Raw genomic sequence first — 27822 nt, forward strand, 5'->3', positions numbered from 1 at the left:
TATGTCCAGTTACATTAAGTAGTTGCAATTTCAAATAAACAGTTAATAATAAATGTCATTTGCAGTCACTTTTCAAGTTGAATGTGGTGCATTCACATCACTGGTAATTTGGTAGACCAATGTTCCTAAGTGGTTGGAGACATGTAATACAAAATAGTTAATTGTGTTTGATATAAAAACATTTGTTTTTTTTGCGAATTACTACTTACTAGTACATGTTTTCCCTAGCGATATTGATACGATGGGAAACCTTAATAAAAACTGATAAAAGACGGTATGATTGACAAATGATACAATATTGTTATTTATTAAAATATGAAGTAAATATCTTCAAAGTGAATGTGCCATTAGGTATACACTATACAACATACATATTTACCTAATTCAATCATTTACATATCATGTTTCTGTCCACTCATTATATTTGCAAAAGTGCATTCGAATCTTTCAATAATATCAAATTATTATAATAGGCATTTTGCGTAAACGAAAAGTGATTTATTATACAAATTATTATATTGAGTCAACATATTAACGGTGTCGCAAGATATGGAGAAAGAAACGATAATTAATACGACATTGTAATCGAAATTGCATTATGTTGCTAAATACACACTTTTAGGAAATATGAGACATGTTGCTGACGCAGTCTTATTATAAACGGAAAGTTTGTTAAAAACAATACTGTCTACCAGGGGACTGACCTGCTGACTCGAAACCACGTGGAGCCTCGAAGATCATGAATGTAAGTATGATTTACGTCGAAAGGTTTTTATAACCATGTGATCATGAACAACGTGGTTGTAAACGAGATCATTGGTAGATTACAATAACATTTGCTGCAGAAATTGCTGCTATTTCATAGTTTTAATTATTAGCACAAATTCAAGTCCTAACGAATGGTAAGTTTATTTCTATACTATATTATTACATATTACCTTCTCACTAAAATGACCGACAAACGTACTTAAGACAGCTACACATGAGACAAACTAAGCAACAAGATAATTGATCCGAAGACCATCGTCAAAGGAAACTCGACCTTATACTAAATACATTTACAGGCGAACAGACATTATGTAACAACATATAATTATCATATCTGTCATTCAGGTAAATCTATAGCAGTACGCAGTAGTAATTTAAAACCACATTTAAATGTTACCGCAGTATAAGAATTTGCATTGTGTTACAAAGCGTATTATGTGTTACAAATGTCTTGCAATGAAAGAAATACCTGTCATAACTGTATGTAATAGGTCTGTGTTATTATGATGATGTTGCAAGATGAAGGCATCGTGGACTGCAATCATTAGAGCCACGGCAATCGTTAGAGCCTCAGCAATCAGACCCACAATCATTAAGGGTAGTGTTCAATGTCATTGGTATCAAAACCTCCTTATTTCACCATAAAAACAGTAGCAATGATGTTTCCAACTGTCTTCTTAACCTATTTCGCATTGCAACGGAACCGCTAGTCGAAGTTGGAAGGTACACTTTCGTTCAGTAACCAATTGGAGAAATGTTGAAATAACACTTTCTATTCATAGTATGGGTTGATGTAGAAAAATTACGTTGTTGAAAGATAAATCGTTTATTTTAGAATATGAACGAGTCTCACTGAATAAATCGATACTGAGTAAATAGGCATTACTTGTCTAACGCAAATTCTGTATGAACAAAATACATTGAATGACATTACAACGCCTACATTTTATTATAACTAGCGGACTGGCCCGACTTCTTCCGCGTATATTACAATTTTAATTTTGATTCCATTCCCATGGGAATTTTGATCCCATACAAGCCTCGTCCCGACCGACAGTAACAATCATTACGAAAAAAAGAATTATCTAATGTAGTTTATTAGTTTAAAAGTTATGCACATACGTACGTTCAGTGATTTATTTTTATTTATACTTATAGATTTGGCAGATATCTGTACCATATACAATTATAAAGGAATATTGACTGTCCACGAAAGTACTACAATTTCTTTATGATTATTTACTCTATGTCATTGCCCGGTGACTAAATACAAACACGTGACTGTAGTTCTAGTGCTTCTAGCTTATTGTATAAGCCGAAAAGGTGTTATTTATCAGTGAGAGGCAATTTGCACTGTTCGGCCATTTCTGTGGTCCGCTGACCTCTTATGTTCTTACATATAACTCGTCAATAATACTGTCTGTGAATTATGTCTACAAAAATATACATTTTTATAATTAATTTTGAATGCTATTACATAATTTGACAGAAAAGACTTCCCCAAATTGAATATTAGCATCCGTTTCTAGTACAATTAGATACGATTGTATATCTTATAATTATTATCTACTACAGATTAATAGAATGTCATCTTTAATGTATTTGCATAAGGTTAAACTATCATGAGATTTGATAACACCCAAATATACACAAATGGGCGATATCGGAACACGAAACCGTATAAATAAAGACTACAGATAGGTACCATACCTTCGAGTAGGAAAAGATTTTAGCAGCCATAAATAAATACTCGTATGTACCTATATCTTGCAATATTTATAATTTAAAGTGCACTAATTTTATGTGAACGTAGATGATGATTTGCAATAGGTAGTATGTATGTAGACGAAATACATTATTCAGGGCCGTGCTGGATTTATTGAAGTAATTTCGGGAATCGAAAAGACAAATAAGGACCGACACATTGACTTACCGTTTATGATACAATAACGAGCTAAGATCTAATTTAGGATTAGCAATTACTCTCCCCCGACGGGTCTCCACTCCCCCGACGGGTCTCCACCTTGCTGTGGTGGGGGGGCTTAGTAGCCGCGAGCCTTGAGGTGAGGGCGCACTTCGGCCGCGGTGAAGCGAAGAGAGACCCATTGGAGAGGCCGCTTCCCTGTCTGGGCGGTACCGCACTAACCCGGGGGACCAAAGTGGCCGGCCGGCTGGACCGAGGCGACGTAGGTCCGGCTGGTTTTGGAGGGGCTAGTCGCGGAGGAAGAGGTGTTCTAGTGTATCGTTGCTGGGCACCCTATCCTCCGCGACTGGGCGGGGCCGCACCGCGTGATGCGGCAATGGTGGGGCTGCCGTGGGGAGTCGGGGGTCGGGCGGTCGGACCCGGCTCTTAACCCATGGCGGCTGGTGGTGGGACCGCAGGGCCTGGGAGTGGGCAGACTACCACTCTCGGGCTCGTTGGTCGACGAGGAGGTGGCGGCGGCCTACACACCTTTCCGCCGCCGGCGGCCGGGACATGCTGCGCATCTGCGCGTGGCCTGTCCCGGCTTCCGAAGGCCCCCTGGCTGGCGAACTCGGGGGAGTTTTCTGGCCACTGCACTAGGGGGCATGTGGGGGGACGGCACCCGTGTGTTGGGGTGTCGTCCCACACTGTGGACGGGTCCACATTGTGGACGGCCGCGTCGGGGCCGCGGATGTGTGCCTAAAGGCGTTCCCGTGGCCTCGACACTAAGCGGCGAGGAGGCAACACCTTGGTGGTTTAGTGGGTAGGCCTTGCCCTTCTGGTTCGGAGAGCCCCACATACCCCAGCGCTCCCCCGGGCGTTGGGGATGCAATTTCATGCATTAACCAAGTAAAAAAAAAAAAAAAAAAAAGGATTAGCAATTACTAATTTGTAACAATAAGATAAAATGAATCGCATGCAAATATGAGCCACACAATAAACGCAATCATTTTAACTCCAAGGGCACTCGGGAGGCCCCTCAACATAAACAAGTTGACATGATCATATAATTGCTTATTTCCTTAGTGGCCTGACATGCACCAATTTTATTTTAATTTATGGCATATTATTGTACAAATCGCGATGTTATTAGTACCACGCAAGGGGTGGATCTGGTTCATGGGAAGCACCTCCATCAAGTGTCATCATTAAGTAATTAATGTCCCACACGTGGACATAATGTACACAGACTTGACAAATGTGTTCTAATAACATTTTTCTGCAGTATGTATAACAATCTTGAGGAAAGTGACTTGGAATTACTTGATAAAACTAGAATCTCGAGGAAAAAAGTAAATTTTCGTAACGTTTTATTCTATTTGCCATATTGTTAGATATCCTATGAATACCAGGACTAAATATATTTAAAGTGTAGGACGTAATTGATTATTTTAAACCGTAACTTATATCACAAGTTCATTTTAAACGATTGTTCGCAATCAGTTATCGGTTATAGTCGTTAACGCAATATCAATAAGTAAGCAATAGTAAGCATAAACTTAAGTAACGTCTCTGATCGTTGTATTTCTAAATACCTGCAATGACTTTTTAAAACCAGTTTCAATTTAAAAAAGATACTTACAACGTTAGAAGTAAATACCAGTGGACTATTTAGGTGTTTAAATAATCAATAGAATTAGTGCAATCAATCAATTGAAAACGTGTAGGTTTAATAAAGACACTGTTATAGCACACGTTGCCTATTATTTACTGACATTACAAAACGTGTTTTTAACTACTACATATATATGATTATTGCTCACCTAATAGTTAATATTACAACGATTTCCATGAATTCTAACCCATGACGATGTTATACCAACAAATTAAAAACAATTTAATAAAAATTAACCCAATTAAATTAGATAGCGTAAAAATATTCGTGAATTGCAACTTTAATTGCTATCATTTACGTTTACGTAACGTTTTTAATTAATAAATTAGTTTCGATTGCTTAACCTCGATATCAACGAGAAGAAACATCTTTTTGCGCCTTCAACTACAGATAAAAAAACACCAATGTCTATCTATATAATGTATGCAATAGTTCAGCTGTTTTTACATAACTTTATAATTATCGTTCGCATGATATGTTAGCGCTGTCGGACAGGTGTGTGTGTTAATATACCGACTAATCGTTTTCCAACTAAAGACACTGTGTTAATATGCACCTGCAGCTGATGACACTGGTGCAACAAAATATCAATACAATTAGACATTGTAAAGGTTGATTATACATCACGAGATTGTCGCTACTAAATACAACAAATAGAGGAAAAACAGTCACGGTGCCTGCTTCATTTGGTAATATGAAATGAGCAGTAACTTGCGTCACCACATCGTCCTATTCATCCACCTGTCATTCAAACTGCAACAATTGCCGAGCACTGTTAATATATAGCCAGTTAGCTCGTTAATTGCTTCGTTTTCCTCCGGTACTTATTTCACTTTTTTATCTGTATGCGCGTGTATACGATGACCGTCGACAAAAATAAATAAAACGTGTAGATTCCGAACATATTCCTATTCTTTAACAACTTTATCGTCTCGTGGTTGATCACTTATATAAAGTAAAGCTTCAATATTACCTGCTCGCAAAATTTCCATTATCATATCCACGTAATAATGTCAACAAAACAAACGATTGGCCGCGATTTAGAGAAAAACTTGCAGGTAACACTCACCGGGTTATGGATGCGTGGGCAAACAATCACTAGCGACAAATCCACTCACAACTCGTCCACTGATGCAGTCAATAATATTTTATTTCACTAGGTTTTCTCGAAGGGAAAACGAATGAATTATCGTATAGTGGGTACGGGCGTAAGTGCGGGCACACGCGATACGCGACCGGCGTGCGCGAGCGTGGAAGTGCGACTGAGTGAATGTGTTTGTCTGTCTTTCCGTTGGTCCCTCCAGTCGGATATAGTCGACGACGCAAAGCTGCGCCGGCGCGCGCGGCGCAGGGGACCTGACCGATTTGCCTCGCTGCCTCGCCGCCTCGCTCACCGCCGGCACTCAAACAACGAGATGTCACTAAATACTTTGAAATTCGTTGCATAATCTATCTTTGACGTTTTGTTTCGTTTTCTTATTACTTCAACCTTTAATAATTAGCCTAATTAAACCTATTTGATGTGTTAGACGTTCGACGAAAAACATAGCGTCTGAGACCTGTCAATGCTCGTATTTGACAGCATTTGACGTATTTGAATTACAAATATTGGACTTGTTTCTCATTGCGTATTGGTAATTACGTTAATCAATACTGACTACGTACATTCAACATGGATAAGGATTCTTCGTATCCCACGACGCCAACGGTGGCGAGTACAGAGGATTCTAAGAAGAAAGGTAGCAAAGAGGAATCTGTGAAGACGGAAGAACCGAAGAAGAAGGCTCGCGGACACTGTTCCACTTCTGTGAGCTCTTCTCACACACAATACTTCCGAAAGGATAGACATGAAGATGTAATTAGGCGTATAACAGAGAACCAGTATCTCAACATATCAGAATCAATTTCAACAACAGCCACGTTCGGTTGTGTTGGCAAGCAGTATACTAAAGAGGGACTTTTGAAGAGGAATTTCTTGAAGAAGTTGGACCCTATTCCTCTAGGTAATTTTTAAATAAGTATAAAATAGCATACAAACTGATTAACATAGAAATAATTGTGTGATGGAATTTAAGGCTTCTGCTTTGTCATTGTCATCACCTTACTGAGTAAAGAATGACCTTTTTGTTCTTTTAACACAAATAAGAGCAGAACATAACACATTTATTAGCCTATTGCATTGAATCTTTTAACGCAGGTAGTATATAGTATATACGACACATTTATAATAAAACCTGGTTGCAATCATTATCATTCCTATTTAGAGTAAAACAAGCTTTGTTAACAAGCCAAGACTACAAAAGAAAGAAAGGAAGAACAGATTAATAAACTAATTACTTATTATCTAATCTAGCTTACTGTAGCTACTCTCATAAAATATAAGAGAACGTCATACCCTCACAGACTTGTTACTAAGTGCTAAGTGATAGGCCCATCAATAACGATCAGCTCCACGTCCAATATCCGGGCTGTTACCGACGATTTCCTGTTAACCACCATCATTATAAATAAATATTTTAAATCAACTCGGAAGGAAATCTGGCACAGAAGAAGGAAACTGCGTCATGTTACCATATAAATAAATATATTTATTTATTTCAATTTTGAATCTATTTATTTATTTATACTTAAGCTTCATCAACACATAACATCATGCCTGTTATATCCTAAGGTGTTAGAAATACACCCACGTTTCGCCATTAATAGGGGGCGAGCCTATTGCCATTTACCGACCACAATTTAAAACTCCAGGCTAAAATAAATCTAATATAAACCAGAAAATACCCGACATGAATGAAAGAACCCGGGACCTCGTGATCAGCAGTCTTATACACCACCGACTGGGCTATAGAGGCAGTCTCCATCAATACAGTCTATTCAAAATCGTTTATCAGTTCCCTATGTAGTCCGCATTGTCTACTGTTTCAACTGTTTTAGTCGCTGAGAAAGTCATCGGCACAGTATTTATGAAAGTGCACTGTAAACAAATAGAACGTTTGTCCTTTTATTAAATTAAAGTGCGCTTTCCCTCGCCCACTTACCGTTTTAATCAACTATCATAATTTCTCGAACCAATGTCGACCTGACCTGTAAATACAGCTATTGTTCCATTCGCATACATTATTTAGTTGCCACAGACTCAGCCCATTCAAGACAACTTAACAGATCGGCTTCATTCTTAGAACTGTGTCCTCAAACCGGCGATAAATCGTATATGGTAATAAGTTGCTGAATATTATTTAAATACGTTATACGATTTGGGAATTTGCGACAATCCCTAATTGATATTATGGTTTCAAAATGTCATTGTCCTATTATTGCTGTGTATTCATAATCTTGTTTGCAATTTGCTATTTAGCAATGATCACAGCAAAAGTATAATGCGGCCCAGTAGCGTGTTTATATCAACTCTGATTATCCGAATATTTAACACACACAGCAATGCCCTTACGTTGCGATGATCGTTCGAAGACGGACAGGCACAGGTTAAAATTTAGACAATTATGGTCATGAACACACGAGCCGAGTCACGCACCTACAATTTACAGTAGAAATCTCCAGTAATGTTTGACATGTAAATTAGAATTATCTGCTGCGTATTTCCTCTTCGTTTTATTATTCATGATTTCTAATAGCGTTTAGGATGCAGCAGTAAGACAATTAATGGCAGTTAAAAGTAAAACGTCTTAAAAACTGTTGCATGTTTATTGTCTATAAAGTCGTGACTCTCTTAATTACGTCTAGTGGTTCGTCTCAGAATTTTCTTTTTTATGAATTATAATTTGAATTTAATTCAAGAAAGCGTCAAAATATTTTGCATATGACATCTGAAATGGCAATTTTAGTTTCTAGAGCGGTGCTTTTTTAAAATAAATCTTAGGCTGATCACCGGACCTAAAATCATCTAACTCATTTACTTTTGAACAGCTTTTCAACATGGCCGGTAAATGACTATAGTCTCGCCCCTATTGAATGGGACGGACGAACATTGTTAATGGCAAAACGTGGGTGTATTACACCTCTGCCTACATCTTTGTGGGGTAGTATATATGTACGTAGCTATATTTGTTTCTCAGATCGCAAATGGAACGACGAATGTGCCCCGTCTTACGACTGGGAGATGGCGAAGAAACTCGAGTTCTTAGTACAAGATGAAACCGCACCGAAGCAGCTGGATCGCTTACAGGCACATCTGCGCGACCTTGCTCGAACAAGCAGCTATGGATATGTATCCTTATAATTAACCACACTAATAAACTATTATTCATTGCACTTACAGCTAACTTTTGAATATCCTAAGAAAAGTGCAGTTTTTATCTAGCTACCATTAATATAACTTTAAGCGCCCTGTCTCACTAGGACGCCATGGCGGCATCGCTGGCTGCGTATCCAATAAATGTATGTCACCTACCTCACGTGGCGACGGTGTGGCAACGTGACTTTTCAATATTAACTGCTTAGATAAGTTAGTCAGCGACGCCGCCATGGGGTCCTAGTGTGGCAGGGTTCTTAAGGATCCAAATACCGCTGTTTATTGACAATTGGAGCCATTTTCATAGTGTAAGCATAAAAGCATAAAATTATGATATAGGTATTTAATAATAGTTTTAAGAAGTCAATTGACAAATCGCGGCTAGAAACTTAACCAGTACCTTTGACGATTACGTTGCAGCCTTTTTTCAATCATCTTGAAATTTCTTTCCTAAACGATGAATGCAGAGAGTGGATGTGTTGCCCAGTATCACCATAATAGTGGACTACTTAGTGGAGACGGTACATAAACTGCCAGTCTTGAAGGAAGGTCTGGAGCTCCTGCTGAGGAATTTAATGAAACCGATCCTGTTGAACGCCAACTCTGACGTCATCACGTACTTTGAGAATATATCTGACTTCATTGGCTTCATGGGTAAAATGTTTATGTACCTACTATTGTAATATAACCAGTGTTGGGCAAAATTTAGTTTGATTGATGATTGATGATTAAGATTAAATTATTTAGTCATGACTAATGAATAATGACTAAAAAAATTCAATCATGAGTCGTGATTGATGATTAATTAGTGTTAGTGTTAGTTATTCAATCATGACTAAAATTTTAATGACTAAAAATAAAAGTTAAATAAAACTAAGCTTTTCAAGTCTACGTTCCATGACTGTTGATTTGTTAATCACAGGTTTTTAATTAAAGCTAGTTTTACAACAGAATCAGTTTTTTTTTATTTTATTTACACAGGTACACATTTGCAAAAATAAGTTCGGGCTAATTTAGTTTAAAATAATTTAAATTGCTTTTTAAAACTACGCGTTTTGAAAATCAAATTTATAAATAATGGAATTATCTTCTTTCAGTCAACTTAATGTGGTGATCAGTTATAGTTTTATAGATGTGTTCAATTAAACTAAAATTATGTCACCTGAATTATTTTTTTTAGTTTAATCATCATACAAAAATACAATAAATTAGTCATCAGTCATTTAATCATTAAATGATTGATGACTAATTTATTTAATCATGATTATGATTATTATTTTTACTCATGATTAATTCAATCATGACTAAATAATTCATGACTAAATTAGTCATGACTAATCAATTGATTGAAAAAATTAGTTGATTGACCCAACACTGAATATAACTAACTATAGTGAGTAATGTTGCAAAAGAAGTTTGTTTACGTGCTGTTCTTATTATTTTAGGGTTTTGAAAACAGAAATAACGTTACATATTAAGTATACAGATTTAAAAACCGTTATTGAATAAAATATCCGTCAGTTTTTACAAGGGTATAAATTAGCAATTAAGGTAGCTGGGGATTTTATGAAATCTACAAGACGCCTGAAACTCGGAACGCTTAATCGTAGATCCACCCTGACACGAAACAAACGTCAGTGGATCGTAAAAAATATCGAATAGGAATCGAGCCCACAATGTCTTCTGCTGCAGCTTAAGTTGTGCAAAGGCACTACCAAATACGAATGCGTCAGCTAACTACCAGCTGATCTCATACACGAGAAGACTTACTTACGGAATTATTTCAAAGAACCCGTAGCATCACATCGAAAAACTATCACTAGACCATTGCCACACTCTTGATCTTGGCTTTCTTAAATCGTTCGAAATTATACCGCAGTTTCGTGTTGTTAATATTTATTAGAATTGAGGCCAAGTTAGTATCGGCACGCTATAGTGTGCTAGTAAAGAGGACAATGTCGTCGTCACTCGAGGGAGTTTTACTCCTTTTTAGCTATTGTTTATTGAGTATACGCGTTATGAATTGTAAATAGTTTAGTGACGCTTTGGGCGGCTTGTTGCGTGGGCCCTAAGGTCACTTGTGACTTATAATTGCTTCTGCTTTTAAGTATTTGTCAGCTAGGTTTAAAGTTGAAGTGGTCGAAATCAGTCAAAGATCATCATCATCATTATGGTGTAACTTCGCTTGGTTATTTCTATTTGTTCAATAGTCAATTCTAGAGAGGTTGATTTTCAATTAAATCTTTTATGTAAGTAAAGAAACAACATAACTGAATATAACTATTGACTGTCGTAGATTTGATGTTTAAGATAAATTATATCACTCATCGGTATGCCTACCTCAAGTTCTATGGGTAATTTTCAAACCACGGAATACTGTACTATAAATTGATGGGTAAATATGAATAATTTATGTAGAAAACATGATATTATTTTAGACATAGCTTTGAAAAGAGTACGAACGTGTAAACGACTTTCATTGTTATCTAAGGCTGGCCCTTTCTTATCATGTCAAGTAATTTTTGACCAGCAATAGCTATTTAGGTCGACGGTAAAATTAAATACATATGAGACTAAACATGAAACAATATTGAAACTATTTTAACTAGCCTCGTCAAAACCAATGTGTAATTTTAAAAAACAAAAGAAAGACGATTCGGAACTAAACCGATGGAAATGAGAGTTTACAACAGTGATGAAGATCAAGGACTAGTAACGCCATCTATTGAGGAAGCGTTGAATTATGTTGTATTGATGATTTTTGACCGCATGTTATATGGATATTGATTTCTTAGAGCCTCAAAAATATCAGTATGGGATCATTAAATTAATTTGGCAAAAGTAACGCATTTCGTCTGTTTTTCAAATTTAGTTTCAGTGATTTCTTTACTAATTTTGTCAGGTCTCGATATCGAAAACACGATCAGTAGTTTACTACCGCTAAATCACGGCTCAATGCAAATCTCACGTTACACTACACGATGTAGTTAATTCCACTTTCGTAGTGTTTAGAACGTTTAATATCGCCGTACAATCTGAAATTTGAAACCGCGCCCGGTCACGAAACGTCTCAAATTGAATATCTTCAGTTTCTAGTGTTCAATTACAATTTATTTATTCAGCACTTTGTCTTGTTTGCTGTTTCTCTACTATCGCGGCTGTCAACACAAGGCGATTTCGCACGTACATTATCTATAAGGCATTCTCGCAGACAGCAGTAGGAATTATTCTGTCAAGTCGAAGGCTTATTATAGGGCAGTCTGTGTTTTGACAAGGTTGATAGCTAACTATACGAAATGATATGACTGTACGAATGCACTTACATTAATTCTAAGCGTGAAAGTTTGTTATGTTAAATGTATTGGTGGTTGTTTGTTACTCTTTTACGCAAAAACTACTAGCCTCACCGTCACTCGAAAATTATTAGAAACCTACATATTGAAACTACCTACATAAATACATATTTTTAATGATTATTTCATGCCATTAATGTCATAGTGGTCACTCCTGTACCTATATAGTCCTTTTATAACCTAGGGACGAAGGTAGCCAACTAATCATCTGATTTAGGTATAAACAGGCTATTGGTTACTTAAAAAATGGTTCATGCTGATGAAGTCGCGTTCAAAAACTGTATCGTTATTATGTCGCTTTGACTTATTTAGGTCACTAGAATGATGGTAAATTCAGTTTATTAATGTTGGTGGCTCAGTCTGAAGACTACTTTCGTTTCACAAAGAACTGTACGAGTATTACGTGTAAAAGTTTTCGGGCCAGAGTGCCTGACGCCTCTGATATTTGGGTTGCTCGTATCTAAGTCTCTTTTAGTTGAGTACTCAAACGAAACTCAATTTTTAAAATGCACTTAAGTCTGGTGGTGTCATTTCTTCTTTGACAGTGATGTAACGAATGTAGTAACTTTGAGCATCAATTCAAATTATAAATCGTTGCAGTACTTAGTCAAGTAACTAATTTAACGAGTTTTAAGAGTCATTTACCTAGTTTGATCAATTGTTTGCATTTTTTTTCATCTAGCCTCTTTTTGTGTCCCATTGCTGAGCAAGTGCTTTAGATTTACAGTTCCTTTGGTCGCTTGTTGCGTACGGCCAACCGTCCAGGAACGCTTCCAAGTCATCCCGCCATCTCCGTTTGGGCCTTCCTCGTTGCTGCTGACCATCTTGTGGCAATGTTGTTCGTGGCAATGTTAACGCATCTCTTAAGGTGCAATCGGTAAACATGTCCGATTGTATTCAAATTCATTTTTTTTTTCCAGGTTACCTCTTAATGAGGGTTGAGGAGGATCATCTCTTCGACTTGGTGTCTATGGCTTTAACATGGCATCTATCAGCTCCAGACAAGGCGAGGGGTAAAGGGGCTCTACAGCTACGTCACACCCTATCAGCTGCGTCCATACTCACCCAGGTGGTGTCAAGGATGATAGCAATCGCGTCGCCGTACAAGTTCCCTACTTTCATGAATCTTGCTCTACTACTGGCTTGCGATACGGTTGATAACTGTAAGTAATTTTGTGTAATTATTGAAAAAATATGTGTATATGCATGCTTTGTTACAGGATTGTCATGTTTTAACTTAACTGAAGAAGAATTTCCTTAATGCTACCGACAATATTGGTCAGCAATCGAACGAAAATCTGATCATTTTATGTTCTGAGGAAATTAATTATTCATGAACATTTGAAATGTCATTTCAAGCTCTTCATAGATACTCTATAGAAAATCAGGCTGTAGTTAATCGCGCCACTGGTTGCAGACATATTATTATCCAACTGTTGCGATTTATCATCTGATGTCAAGAAAATAATAATTGATCAATGCAATTATGCTTTCGATTTTTTATACTTACTTCATTGCAGCAGAAAAACAACAATTAATCTGTAAAACTTGACCTATGTTTCATTTCTGCTTAGTTCTAACACGTAATTATAAATTATTACAAGCAGTTAATAAATAAGGAAGCGCCTTTGTTCTAATTTACAGGCTTAGAAATGATGAAAGAAAATATAATAGAGAACATATTTTATCGGTTCAACCCTGACTTTCCTGAAGACTTGCCAGTGTACTCGCTCAATCCTGCTGATTGTCAAGATTTGAACGTGAAGCTAGGTAACATTAATGATTATAATTACATAAATATACATATAGAATCAGTCCTTTTTCAAAAGGGTAGGCAGAGACCAAAGAACGCCAGTAATAGTACGTTCCTTACAAACTTTTCCTTGCCTCATTGCACTTCCGACTTGGACTGCCGATTACAAGTACAGCGCACCTGCCGCTGCAAGACATTATGATATTTATCATTATGTTGTTTTAATAACGGCCAAAGTATTATCTGACCATCTGGAGGATATTAAAAAAATGCGATACCGAGCAAAACTAATAACTTTCATTATCTTTAAAAAAAATAATGACAAGGCAAATGACAAAAGTTTCATTTTCTCACCACCAGGTGCCAGTAGCGTACACATATCAACCACTTTGTCCCTCCTCTTGGTTTTGGCGAAGACCACCAAGGAGTATCTCGAAAAGAACCCCAAATATGCCTTGCTTTTACCTTGTCCCGATTTTGAGAGTCTAAGGTAAACTTTAAATCTGAACTGTTGCGTTATTCAGGTAATATTGAAAACCTTAAACGCGCGTAACTATATTCAAGAATATGCTATTTGACAATTTTTTGGTGAGTGAGGAAAGTTATCCCTATTGCGCAGGAGGGGTTGCGGTTCGATTCCCTCATTAAACTAATATCTCTGGTATTCTGTCTCACAATAAACTTCCTGTCTGACTGATCAAAATGTAGTAGTAATGAGTTAGTTAGTTCAATTACTATTAGAACCATTCCAGTTTATTATTTCATCATTCGTTTCTCAAGACTAGGTTTCTTTTTTATAAATTGCTACTCCGCCTGTATTTTTAAAATACTAAACGTTATACATTGATTTTTGAAATAAACCGAATATCTCGCAGGACCAGATAGCTAACTTCATAAGCCACCACTTTTGTTGTTAGTGTTTTTAATTTAAACCTGTATAAAAACAATTGGACCAAGATCCCAGAGCTGCCAGACCTACGTCATTTTAGCAAAGCTGAAATTTTGAGGATTGTTAGTATAAAGGGTCTGTTAAGAGGTATGCACATCCACTACCTTGAAAGCGGGGCCGTTTCTGAGGTAGCGCGGAGTGAAGGTGCGTAAAAAACGACCCAACCTACGTTATAGTAGCAAAGTTGGTTTTCAGATATGTTATTAATGATATTATGTAGAATTAAAATTGACTATTGCCAGACCGTTTCCCGGGGCCATTACTTCTGCCAGACGCCATAAATGTTGTTAAAAAATGAGGTCAACTACGTCATAGTAGCAAGCCTAAATTTTATATATGTTATTAAAGGTACAATTTTAAGACCCCCTGTATGCGGACAGACCATTCCGCAGGGCCCTTTGTCCCCTAGACGCCATTAAACTTTCCCTATGAGTGCGAGAGTAAGAGCATTATTCATATGCATAAATGAAAAACAATTGAATTAAAAAAATAAAAATTGAAAAATTATTGAATACTAGCTGACCCGCGCATATTTGCTTGCGTCACTTAAGAGAGATAGGTCAAAATGTTACATAAACGGGTTATGTAACATTTTTCACTGGTACTCTGCTCCTATTGGTCGTAACGTGATGATATATAGCTTATAGCTTTTCTCAATAAATAGGCTATCCAACAGTAAAATATTTTTTTATTCGCACCAGTAGTTCCTGAGATTAGCGCGTTCACACAAACAAACAAACTTCTCAGCTTTATAAAATTAGTATAGACTAGCTGACCCGCGCAACTTCGCTTGCGCCACCTAAGAGAATGGGTCAAAATTTTCCCCGTTTTTGTAACATTTTTCGTTGCTACTCCGCTCTTAATGACCGTAGCGTGATGTTATATAGCCTATAGCCTTCCTCGATAAATGGGCTATCTAACACTGAAAGAATTTTTCAAATCGGACCAGTAGTTCCTGAGATTAGCGCGTTCAAACAAACAAACAAACAAACAAACAAACAATCAAACAAACAAACAAACTCTTCAGCTTTATTATATTATAGTATATATATATAGTATAGATTAAAAGCACTTGGAGTGTTTAGGAAGATAAGTAACATTATTCTGGGAATTATTTTAAAAATAGGTATGGTTTACACTATTCACAAAAATTATGAAAAAAAAATTGTAGTCATTCATCATCATCATCATTATCTGTGCTCTTACTTCCCTCATCAAATTGAATATTTAAATCATCTCCACCATCGTCTTCATTGTTACTTGAATTCTCTGTAAAAAAAATGTAGGTAATGATGTTGAAAACAGTTACAAGTAGGTATATTGAAATAATTTATAGTTAAAATAAAATACCTAATTCGTTTTCAAGTGATTCGCTTACGAAACTTGGCAATTGGTCACCATCAAACCACTTAAAATGATAATGGTTATCGTTTAGAACCCACCCTTTATTTGCTGGGCTTAAAATGCTAGGACGCTTTATATGAGCATTACTCCAGACACCCGCAATATAATTTGCTCGTCGAAATTGTTGAAGCAATTCAGATTTACAAGGAGGTAAATTACTTGCGTCGAATTTTTTAACATTTTGCCGGTGGAATTTCTCATTCACATCGCCGACTGTATACGTGTTAATGAAAAGTTGTAGCCGTGCAGCATCTTCCTAAACACTCCAAGTACTTTTAATCTATACTAATTTTATAAAGCTGAGAAGTTTGTTTGTTTGTGTGAACGCACTAATCTCAGGAACTACTGGTGCGAATAAAAAAATATTTTACTGTTGGATAGCCTATTTATTGAGAAAAGCTATAAGCTATATATCATCACGCTACGACCAATAGGAGCAGAGTACCAGTGAAAAATGTTACATAACCCGTTTATGTAACATTTTGACCTATCTCTCTTAAGTGACGCAAGCAAAGATGCGCGGGTCAGCTAGTATTCAATAATTTTTCAATTTTTATTTTTTTAATTCAATTGTTTTTCATTTATGCATATGAATAATGCTCTTACTCTCGCACTCATAGGGAAAGTTTAATGGCGTCTAGGGGACAAAGGGCCCTGCGGAATGGTCTGTCCGCATACAGGGGGTCTTAAAATTGTACCTTTAATAACATATATAAAATTTAGGCTTGCTACTATGACGTAGTTGACCTCATTTTTTAACAACATTTAAGGCGTCTGGCAGAAGTAATGGCCCCGGGAAACGGTCTGGCAATAGTCAATTTTAATTCTACATAATATCATTAATAACATATCTGAAAACCAACTTTGCTACTATAACGTAGGTTGGGTCGTTTTTTACGCACCTTCACTCCGCGCTACCTCAGAAACGGCCCCGCTTTCAAGGTAGTGGATGTGCATACCTCTTAACAGACCCTTTATACTAACAATCCTCAAAATTTCAGCTTTGCTAAAATGACGTAGGTCTGGCAGCTCTGGGATCTTACTCTAAATTGCTGTACTGTAAATATAAAGCCGGTTTGTCTCCTAGATATTTCGTTTGGGGATACCGGTACGAGGTTCGCGCTAAGGAGCACCGTCATCAACGATGTACGCTCACTGTTATAGCGGCAACATTGATTAAGTGCTTCGGCAATCGCTTGACGGGAATGTCTTCAATGCTAATGCCTGGTAAGTTTATATTTCCTTACTTTTTAAATAAATAGAACAACGCAGATCCGTAGGTTTATTGTACCCAATGTTGAGTATAACATAGGTATAGGACTTAAGCAAATAAAAGGAACGCTATAATTTCCAAAGATTGGTAGCGCATCCTGTCACTTGATTTGGAAAAAAATTGACTGTATATTTTATGTTAGGGATTTTAAAGGATTTGTATTCTAGATAATTCTTTCATGTTCACGTACTTAATTCAGACGCTAGCTAGTATTCAGTAATAAAGTTGTACTCACTTATATGTTATGTACTAATTTGTTGTTATTTTTAATAGATATAATAGCTCTCGCGGTGTTTACCGAAGTACCTCCTAATTACAAATGGCTGAGAACGGTAGAATTTAACACCATGCAGCAAGATGTGCTCTATAAGAAAGTGCTTATATGCTTCGTGGTAGACTTACTCAAAGTATTTCCTTATAATAAATACGTAAGTGTATCATTAATATAATTATTGCTTTATCAAATATTTAATAAATAAAATAACATTCATTATTTTTAAACAATTGTTAGCCTTTCTTAGTACCAAATGGGGTGAATATGGCGACTTAACATGTACATAGACTGCACAGTATTTTCTCGTAAAACTGCCTAGTTTAAGCTTATTTCCTTAGCCCGTACCTAACTTAGTATGTTTACAATATCACCTCATATTACTTACAAAGAGCGATCATAGAGTCGCAAGGCGTTGAACCAATATAATAGTTTCATTTGTGTAAATCTTTATGTACCTAATATTACGTTGGCTTTAAAAGGCAATGGTATTTTCAGATGGTGATATCAGAGCATTGGCTCCTAGGTCTAATGTACTTATTAGATCCTGGTCTTTGTCACCTAAGAGCGCGCTGGTCTCCGCCACATTTCGCTGAGATAAGAAAGGTAGCTCTTCAAGCGCTGGTCTGTACGCTACATCACAGCGACCCCAGCGTGGTTAGAGAATATGCGTTAGTTCGAAGGTAATTATAATAAACGCTATATTTTCTTTTAAAAAGACAACTAATACACCAATAACTCTGCAATGCATAACCAGACCCGAAACATCGATCAGTGGACCTGAAAAATATTTGGATCTGAATTTTACCCACAATTTTTTTATCTATTTTAAGTTAGCTTGTATATTAAAATACAGATTCAGAATTTCGATACCACAGTTTAATAGATTTTTTAAACAAATGTGTACTTTGTTGATATTTTACTTTTCGTTCTTATGAAACGTGAAATAAATGCGTAATTATTGTTATACAACAATCGTTTATTTATTAACAACCGTGACTAGTATAAATACTTTTACTGCAAACAAAAACAAACGGCTAAGTAGACATGAGCTGGCAATGAGTAAATCATTCATAATATATGTATATGACCATTTGCTTGGATGATTTTATTTCCGCCAATTTATAAATAAAATATTGATAAAAATAAATCCTTATTCGACTTATTATTGGTTTTCGTTTCCCGTATTATAAACAAATTTTCGATCACAATAGTTCTGCAGTTTAATTTTCAACACACATGAACGAAAAGCTCTCTATAGGATCGAGTATAAATTCTTGTCTAAAATAAATACGTTCTTTTACTTATTTTAACCCACAAAACTAAAAAAAATTACCCTATAATAACAAGAAAGTGAATAAAAAAACAGTTAATAATTCAACAAATTCGCTTGCCTCATGACAATAACAATGCATTAGTTTTCAGTAATCGCCAATTTCGTTTCTCTCAGCAAACTTCTGATGCAATGCATATTTGTACATGTAGTATATAATATGTATTCCAGAATACTATGGTACATAGAATGGTACTCCGAGAGCCCATATGAGATATCAACTCTTTATTGGTGCGTGCGGCTCCTTCAGGCTGCCGTGTATCAAAGGAAGAGCGTGGTCCGCGAAACGTCTATACAAGACTTGTTTGATACACATGGCATTATAATACTCTTGCGTAAGTATTAGATAAAAAATCCGTCGTATTTTATTGTGTCTATGTTCCAACCGGTAGACAGCATGCCTAATAATGGCGAGTTTCAATAACCTATCGGTGGTCATAGATAGATGACAATTTGCTTGTTTGCCTTGGATGTTTTTCAAAGCGAACAATTGTATCATTTACCGACAAGTCTACGATGCTATTTCTGTCTGAATATATTATGTTGTTTAGATTGCTTTTAGGGGGATAATGTACACACCAAATAGTAGAAATTGAGCCGTAGACAATTACAAGAGTAATATATTTCCTTACTCGCTGAAAAAACCTTGTAATATTAGTTTACTTCATCACATAACTGTATTTAGTCTCCATCGCAGACGCTGATTATTGGCAGCTTTTTACATAATATTTCAGTATTTTTTGCTCTTCTCATAAGAATACTACGACGCTGCTAATTGAAACGACTAATTTGTACTAACATTTGTTCGTGTATAAATGATTCTATTTTGATATTATACTAACAGATCTATGCTTCACACTGTTAAATCAAAAAGTGCCGCCGGTGGAGAAATGTCAAGCAGTCATGTCTCTCTGCCTGCGACTCCTGACGAGCTCGAGTCATACACAGATCGACCGCCGCCTGTCGTGCTGCGTGTATCCTAACATCAAGTGGCCCAAGTCAGTCAACACTATAGCCAGAAAGATGCTTGACGTTGTACTATATTCCTTGGAAAAACATTATATTGTTAGTGACAGGTGAGCACTTCCATTTTCGGGGTGTTTGAATGGAAATGTATAACGGCTAACTGCAGGACAGTGACGAGAATATTTTTTAATAATATTTATGTCTAAAGCGATAATTGATTAGAGAATTTTGACTGTGTCCGGCGCAATGGTTAAGGTTGCCACCCTGCTACCATTGCGTCGGGAGATCGTCAGTTCGATTCCCTCACGGATCAATTATTTGTGCGATCCTGACAGTGCTAGCAACGCGAGAGTTTAAAAGTTATGAGTGCTAGTATGACAAGATGTTTGGATGTGTAAGGATCGTACTAAGTAGCGTTTTTTGGTCTCTGCTTACCTCTCTAGAAATTAGGCGTGATTTTATGTATGTACGTTGTAGGTCTGTATGTATGTTGCCAATACATTATCTCATCTTATTCATTGACAGATGGATGATATCTCTGTTAAACTTCATCTGGGAAGCAGTCATATGGAGGCAGCAGAACAGGGAGCAATTTATCGCCAACAATGGAATTTATAAGCTGCTAGATATTATTGCAGTGAGTATAGAATAGCACTTGTTTAACTGTTAAGGGTCTGAGTCTCTAGTCCAACAACAGGTTCAGAAGTAAATAACATACTTGAGAATAACCTTTAAAATAGTATTGTTTGTATGTATGTGGGATTTATGAAAGGTGGGCTATGCCACTTAATAAATTAATTCTTAATTCATAAGAACTTTAAAATGCTAACGTATTGGCAAAACTTAATACTTGCCTAAACTATCGCGAGATAATCTAAAAACACAACATTTTCATAGCAAGAAACTCTATTCTCTAAAGTTTCTATTTTTTTATAATCGACATAATTAATTATAGTCCTCCGTATTTATATTGCCCATCGTTAAGACTACAACTACCTTGAAATGCGATAGATGTTCTATGATTCGAGAAATTGTTTTAAAATTGCCAATTAAATGTATAAAATACGATGAAACAAACTCAATTTATAATTGCTTAGATCTCTAAAGTGGGTATTACTTGCGTTGTCGATTATATTTACTACTTGATAGCGAGTGGGGCCTGCTCTCGGCCACACATACAAGGAATACTGGACACCTACTTTCACATCGCGTTGATTTATGCGAAGGTTTAATATCAATTCTCAATATCTTGTAATTACTAGGATGTATCCCATTCGAACTGTACACCAGCCTAGACTAGCTCTAATACCGATTGATTTGTGTTCACTGTCATCACAACGGAAATTTGTTTTCATTCATCTCGTTCTTTAAAAAAACCTTTTCCTGAATACGATTGCCACACCAAATGGAAAAAAAAATTATTGCGTCGCGTATTTATTTATGTAGTCTTTATTCGTAGTTCATGAAAACATTAGTAGCTTAGGTATTAAATTCGGTATTGGGGAAAATCGGTGCTGAGGCGAGGATGTAAACAAAATATGAATTGAAATCAAAACAAGAATTGTTTTAGGTTAACAGTTTACACCTATAATTATGACAATTACTAAACCGAAAACCAATTTGGAAAACGTACAAAAGAGGCCGTAAAAGGCTGGCAGTAATGTCACGATTTTATCAATCGCCTTATAATAATGTGGTATTACAATATCTAATATCAATGAAAACATATTGATAGACACATTATCTAATGACTAACAATCAGGTAGTTAAACCGCAAAGCTTTATACAGATGTAATATAAGAGGGATAAAAGAGACGTGCATTCTCGAAGGGGATCGTGACTGCCATGACTTCCGACAACGACTATTCAATTGAAGTAAACGCTGATAGTTAGTGACCGTTTCTTTTGCTATCAAGACTCACGGCTCTCAAAGTTTTGAGCACCCGTAAATCATATCTGTAATTTCACTTGAGCTGTTTCACGACCTGGACAGTTGTGGAATGGTATTCAATACTTTAGTGCACAAGACAGTACGGTAAATGGCAACTGCAGGCGCAATATGGAGTAAGAATGAAAGCCCAATAGTTGAAATAAAATATTGTATAAATTTAACCCGTGACTGTCCGACGAGAGCTTTTAGTCCACCACGCTGGCTAATTTAAGGCATACAAGGTTTCATCAAATGTTTTCTTTCACCGTGAAAGCAAATTATATTATTTTTAATGAACTAACATCTTGTTGAGTGGAAAAAAGGATTTTTCTTTTTGAATCGCAAACAGTCTCGCATACTTAAATATGTTTAAAAAAACTGCTTCAGATAATGCAACTTGGACCAGAAAACTGGTATATTTGTATCCAATTTGCTAAGATAAGTTGCTATTCTAAATAATTGAATATTGTAGCAAAAAAATAGTTAGAGAACCGTTGTCCGGGATATGAGATGGGTCACATGATTTGTGGAGACGTTAAACTGTTTTGCAAACCAATGTTACTTTCCTTTCAACGGTAGATAACGGACAAAAGTATATTTAGATCTCAGTCTTTTATAAATAACTTGGCTTAAAACAATAAACCCTTGATTACTTTCGAATAAATGTTTTTGCAAAAACCTTTTTATGATTGCGTCATAAGGTCGGAAATAGTTTTACATTACTTTTAATTAACAGAAATATAAATGAAGGTACAAAAGTTATTATTTAGCGATCACGATCGGTGAGAGTGTTTAATTGTAGAGTAAGAGTAAGACGTTACGATTTATTGAGAGGCCGTGATTCAATAGCGACTGTAGACTACTCGATTAATTGGCTGATATCTCGGGAACAAAACTGTGAATGAAACTTTTATTAAGGACATCATGCTATGAACTTATGAAATATATGTTTTTTACACTGTTTACTGTGATCGGGTAGTAGATGAGACTTTTAGGCATAAATATATTCTAAGATAATGGTAACCGAAGTTTTTAGCTGTCACTAAATGCTTAATTATGACACATGCATTGTCTGCACTGAAAGTCTGAAGCCAGACAACTTACACACTTTCGAAGAATAAGATAAGATATTAATCTTTTACCAATTGACTTAATGATTAGGCAAAGTTACACTTAAATATTTATTTATATCGTTTTTTTTTTTAATAACTAGTAAATAAATCTGAATGTACATTATTACTTATTAGCTTTTAAACCAAAACGTAGTCTAAAAAATGCTTTATAATGACAGATGACACGATCGCCGGTGCAATGTATAGCACTAGCAATATTATGCGACGTTGCCCGCGCCGGCGACGCAGTCGGCCAGCTGACCACCTGGCGAGCTAACTTCGGAGCCGCTAATGCGGTGAGTGAACCTCAAGTTATTAAGTAACAGCTGTTGATTGGATTATATTACCTTAGCTCTCGGTGAAACAAAGGAAGTACGCTTTAGTTTATGAATTTGCGAAATGGAGTGGTTTTAAAATAGGTAATTACTGCTTTTTTGGTTTTTGTAATCACATTATTACTTTTTAAATCTTTAAATTGATAGTAACTTCTTTACTGGATTTAAGGACTGCTTCGTAGCACCTAACTCAACTTGAAATATAATAAGACATACGTACATAAAGTCATGGATGTTACCATCAGGAGACAAAATACTATCACAGCCTCTTTGTGGCAGTAATACACTTGTCCACTATTAATCTAGGTAGTAAACACACAGAGTGATAAAGATTTGCTGTATTATATGTAATTGAAGACTTGCTATAGTAGATGCTAGATATAGAGTACCACATAATTTGCTCGTTAGCTTTCTACATCAAATTATTTCAGAACTCGCCTATTGTCAAGCGAGGGGCGACAATAGCTTCGCTACTGGCAGCTATATTCCGAGATGGTTGTATTAAAGCTGGAGTAAAATTAAGCCACGACGGAGTTTTACAAGGTAGTTTAGTTTTTAATTAGAAACAACATATTTTACAAAACGGTTTCACCTGCAACAATTGATGTTGTGTTGCGGGGAACAAGTAAGTATGCAAAGTGTAATAGGATCCGAAAAAGGGATTTATGGGTCACACAAAATTTGTTTTATGCTAAAATTAAAACACGACCGCAGCAACAGATACGTGGTAACTCGCACTACCACTGCGCTATTAGCGCCTTCGATCTTTATGCAAACCGTACTACACAATATTTAGCGTAAAATATTTTACAAAATGTGCATTATTTTTGAGTGCAGTCTTTAATTTTGGAAGAAACATCCACCTAAAACCTCGTTGGAAGCAAGGGTCACCTTCCATAGTGAGAGAAAGGGGATAGACCTTAAGTCTATGTCGCTGGCCAAGTGATTGGCCACTTATGTTTATTAATTAAACTAATATCTCATCTATCCTACAGATTTGCTGTGTCCTATAAGAACAACGATAGCTAAGGAGACGGTGGGATCTCAAGATATAGAGTACAGCATGAGTCATCGCACTCGCGTGTGTGTGACGGCCGGGGAAATGGCTGGCTCTCGGATGTCTAAGGTAGGATTTATTCTTATTTATCGATCGTAATAGTTATAACTAATTAATGTATGTTTCTCCCATATAATACAGCCTACTGATAAATACAGGGGATGTGGCCAAACTCCGATTTGTTACTGAGACTAAGACTTTGTCTCATCCGACTGTCAATTACGGGTAAACAGGCTGTAACCAATCAAATGTATATTGATATAATTAACTACAAAAAAAATTGTTAGTGGTTCAGTACATATGATACAGCAGCGCAACTGTCTTTCGGTATGTTTGCAGTTGCGATATACAGGAATAACTACTACAAAACGATTTTTAGATTTACTAATACTGTTTTATGAGGAAGTTTCATTTCTATTTCGAGTTTTTGAAAAGAATGGCGCTGTTTAAAATTAAATTGTGGTTATCTATTTGTTTAACATGCATCCAGTCTGTGTAAAACTTATGACACTTGATGTTGCAGACGTTCTCGTTGCTCCACCTCTTGTCTGAAGACTTGGAGAACAAAGTAGCACTTGCTGATGAAGCATACAATTTATACAAGAATATCAAACTAGATGTGAAAGATGAGGTCAGTATTTAACATCATTTGGTAAAATATTTTTTATAGATACCTATTTATAATTATTTTATAATTTATTCATTCATTTATGTTAGTAGTGTATTCAGTCGTATTCGCTACTGACCACGCCACAGGCAGTCAATCAGTCAAGCAGTCAGTCAATGAGTTCTACCTTAATGTATAGTTCTACCTTAATCTATTGCGGCGCTCATAGCCAGTTGTACTTACCGGTCGGTAAACGATATGTGGGTTAAGCAACCTTTGGCGCAGTCACTCCACAGATGGCTGACCGCATTGTGGTATTTGAACTGAGCGTCTCCGTACTTCAAAGGGCTCGCAAAACGTCGGTTTCGGTGGTTGTCAACTAACACAACGGTTGTTAAACCATGTCAAAGGCCTTTCGAGCGGCTTAAACATCTTTGACACTAAGTTGACCACTAACTATACGATAGAATAGACTAGAAACCTTAATTTTTTGTTGAACTAAATATTTTGGCAGGCGGTGTTAGTCCTCTGTTCCCACTACCTCACGCTGAAGCTGAACGAGGCGTGGACGGAGACCCACACGCAGAGCCCCGGCCTTGTGCACCAGGACAGCGTTATACTGGATGAGTTTCTTAATATTGGCATGTGAGTTATACTTACTCTGTTATATCGTCTAGTTTAATCGAGATAATGGTCATCACTGCCAATTTATAATAAGTTTACGTATTTGGCTGCCTCCGTGGCGCAGTGGTTTAGGTCACTACTCCGCTACCATTGCGTCGGGAAGTCGTGGGTTCGATTCCCACATGGAACAATTATTTGTGCGATCCACAAATAATTGTTTCGAGTCTGGTTATACTTTGTGTCCGTTTTTTGTATGTCTGTTAAAGTCCCCGCTACACAAGAGCAATTCTTAATGCGGTAGTTGTCTTTTTTTTTAATAAAAAAAAAGTACCTACTGAATGCAATGAAATGAAAAAAGAATATCAAACAGAGTTATTGTTGATTCTTATATTTAAAATGTGTAAAATTAGCATCTAACATGGCTCTGTGTCCAAAATTTATGTAAATAAAATCGCGGTAACTATTAGATTGATTCTGATTTAAGAACGTCCCTAGACCTAGTGTAGTAATAATTATCAAATAATCAAATTAAACAATGAAAGTATAATAATAATCATAGTCTTTGAAGGCTAAATACACAATTATTCCGTTTCAGGGGTTGGGCTAAAGAAATACAACGACAGCAGGAGGATGTCATTGAACGTGAACGAAAAAAGGTACTTATGTTTTTCTATATATTTTATCTTGAATCAATCCGTGTATTTACTAACTGGTAGATAAATATATTGTTTCTCATATTACAAGGCAGTTTCCATTCACAGTAATATCCATTAATATATCTTCAAAAAGCCACTAAATATACATCTAACTAGACATTATTGAATCTCATCAGTAAATAAATAATCGAATCCCAATTGTTACCATTTATCTATCCCATTGCTGGATACAGCTTGCTCTCTTCTTACAAAAATCTATCTAAAAAAACAGGATACTGATGAGGAGAACTCCTTATACGCGTTCCTCGGCCGTATTCGTCTGAACATAGCTCTGGACGCGTTGAAGACTGTTCGCTGCGTCGCTCGCTCGGCGGACAGGCACCGGTTCACTCACGCACTACTACATGATGCAGTATACGCACATCATCGCCGCAGCGTGTTCACCAAACGACATGAAGCTCAAGTGCTTAGGACTTTTAAACCACCGTTTGACGATGCTGTAAGTGTTACCTTACTGTTTACTATTTGAGGTCACGATCGAGTTTAGTTTAGGACGTATTTCTTAACTGTTGATTACAGATGCTTCCCAAAAGTGCAAATAGTAGTAATTTTAAATTAAAAAAATGAGGAACTATAACATGAATCTTGAAATGTATGCATAACTTTGAAAGTACTACACCAAAAATTCGATAATTATTTTCTAATGTGTTTGTAAATGTTAGAACAACATTTGATGCGATGTGACGACCCCAAATTCCCCCGAGAGATTGGTGATTACGGGATTGATGGGATAACATTGTAATTTATACCCAAACGAAGTCTGGCAGGGTTTTTTTCATGAAACCATTCCATATTCCCATATTGTTATTATTTCAGAACATCACTGGGCAGAACGTGAAAGTTTACAGCATACAATCAAAGAACCAGCCTTACTTAGCTGATGTGAGCACGACGTCCGAACATCAGAGCAGTGAATAACCATTATACGTCGGTAGAACTAAACACGCGGTAAGCAAGATTTAATCATTTAAGTTTGCAGATATCAGTAGATGTACTATCGAACCAACTGAATCATGACCCATTTTGCCGATAATTCGCTTGACACCGTCAAAACAGTAAGAATTTCGTCTCTATCGTCAAAGTTGCACTTAGGACATTTTAAACATGCATACGACTGTGTTATGATGTATTACGACTACAGGCAACTTTGACCTTTGTTATTACAGTACGTAGATACGTTTCCGATAAATCACTCTTAATTTGAATCTAGAATGTAAATATTCTAAACTCTTTTCACTGTGAAAAAAACCTATTTGTGTCAAATATCAAATAGCACGTCATTTAGAAATCTGTGAAACGATTAGGGTAACCACTATAGTCATTGCCCATCATACAGTGATTGCCAATGTTAAGGAATAATACGTTTATTTTAATTTCTAAAGTAACCAGTTTAAATTAATTGCGATATATGTCACTTTCAGAATATTGGTAACATTTTAATTTATAGAACTCATGTCCGACGTTTGTGCGACAGGTGTGTAGTTCGAAAAGAAAAAGTAGGTAAGTTTGTTGCAATTGTTGTTATAACACATTTGAATTAA

General features: G+C 36.3%; 2 protein-coding genes across 3 annotated transcripts in view; one reads left to right on the plus strand and one right to left on the minus strand.

The window, feature by feature from the left end:
• Nost (Nostrin) overlaps window positions 1–5636 on the minus strand; it is a 94201-nt gene extending 88565 nt beyond the window's left edge. Inside the window, exon 1 of the mRNA XM_076134479.1 lies at window positions 5416–5636. The gene's annotated coding sequence lies outside the window, so the exon portion shown is untranslated. The remainder of the gene's footprint in view (window positions 1–5415) is intronic.
• A 308-nt stretch (window positions 5637–5944) lies between these two features.
• Window positions 5945–27229, plus strand: LOC142986167 (cilia- and flagella-associated protein 69-like). 2 transcript variants are annotated; one of them, XM_076134476.1, is made up of 20 exons: window positions 5945–6349; window positions 8423–8574; window positions 9066–9252; window positions 12872–13114; window positions 13596–13721; window positions 14065–14194; window positions 17145–17284; window positions 17604–17758; window positions 18100–18284; window positions 19106–19269; window positions 19779–20010; window positions 20426–20537; window positions 23122–23238; window positions 23709–23820; window positions 24273–24403; window positions 24858–24965; window positions 25456–25586; window positions 26161–26221; window positions 26493–26720; window positions 27098–27229. In XM_076134476.1, exons 1-20 carry the CDS (start codon window positions 6019–6021, stop codon window positions 27197–27199), a joined length of 3147 nt encoding a protein of 1048 aa, XP_075990591.1. In that variant the 5' UTR covers window positions 5945–6018; the 3' UTR covers window positions 27200–27229. The 2 variants fall into 2 exon arrangements, with proteins under 2 accessions (XP_075990591.1, XP_075990592.1); XM_076134477.1 differs by having other exon boundaries at window positions 19809–20010.
• The last annotated feature ends 593 nt before the right edge of the window (window positions 27230–27822 follow it).

Source organism: Anticarsia gemmatalis, chromosome Z, assembly GCF_050436995.1.
Source record: "Anticarsia gemmatalis isolate Benzon Research Colony breed Stoneville strain chromosome Z, ilAntGemm2 primary, whole genome shotgun sequence".
Taxonomy (NCBI): Eukaryota; Metazoa; Arthropoda; class Insecta; order Lepidoptera; family Erebidae; genus Anticarsia; species Anticarsia gemmatalis.

Bases quoted from the DNA above. Each gene is read 5' to 3' on its own strand.
- LOC142986167 (XM_076134476.1), top strand. From the start codon at position 6,019: ATGGATAAGGATTCTTCGTATCCCACGACGCCAACGGTGGCGAGTACA. The intron at 18,285-19,105 runs GTAATTATAATA...TATGTATTCCAG, and splicing joins GAATATGCGTTAGTTCGAAG to AATACTATGGTACATAGAAT. The intron at 24,404-24,857 runs GTAGGATTTATT...TTGATGTTGCAG, and splicing joins CTGGCTCTCGGATGTCTAAG to ACGTTCTCGTTGCTCCACCT.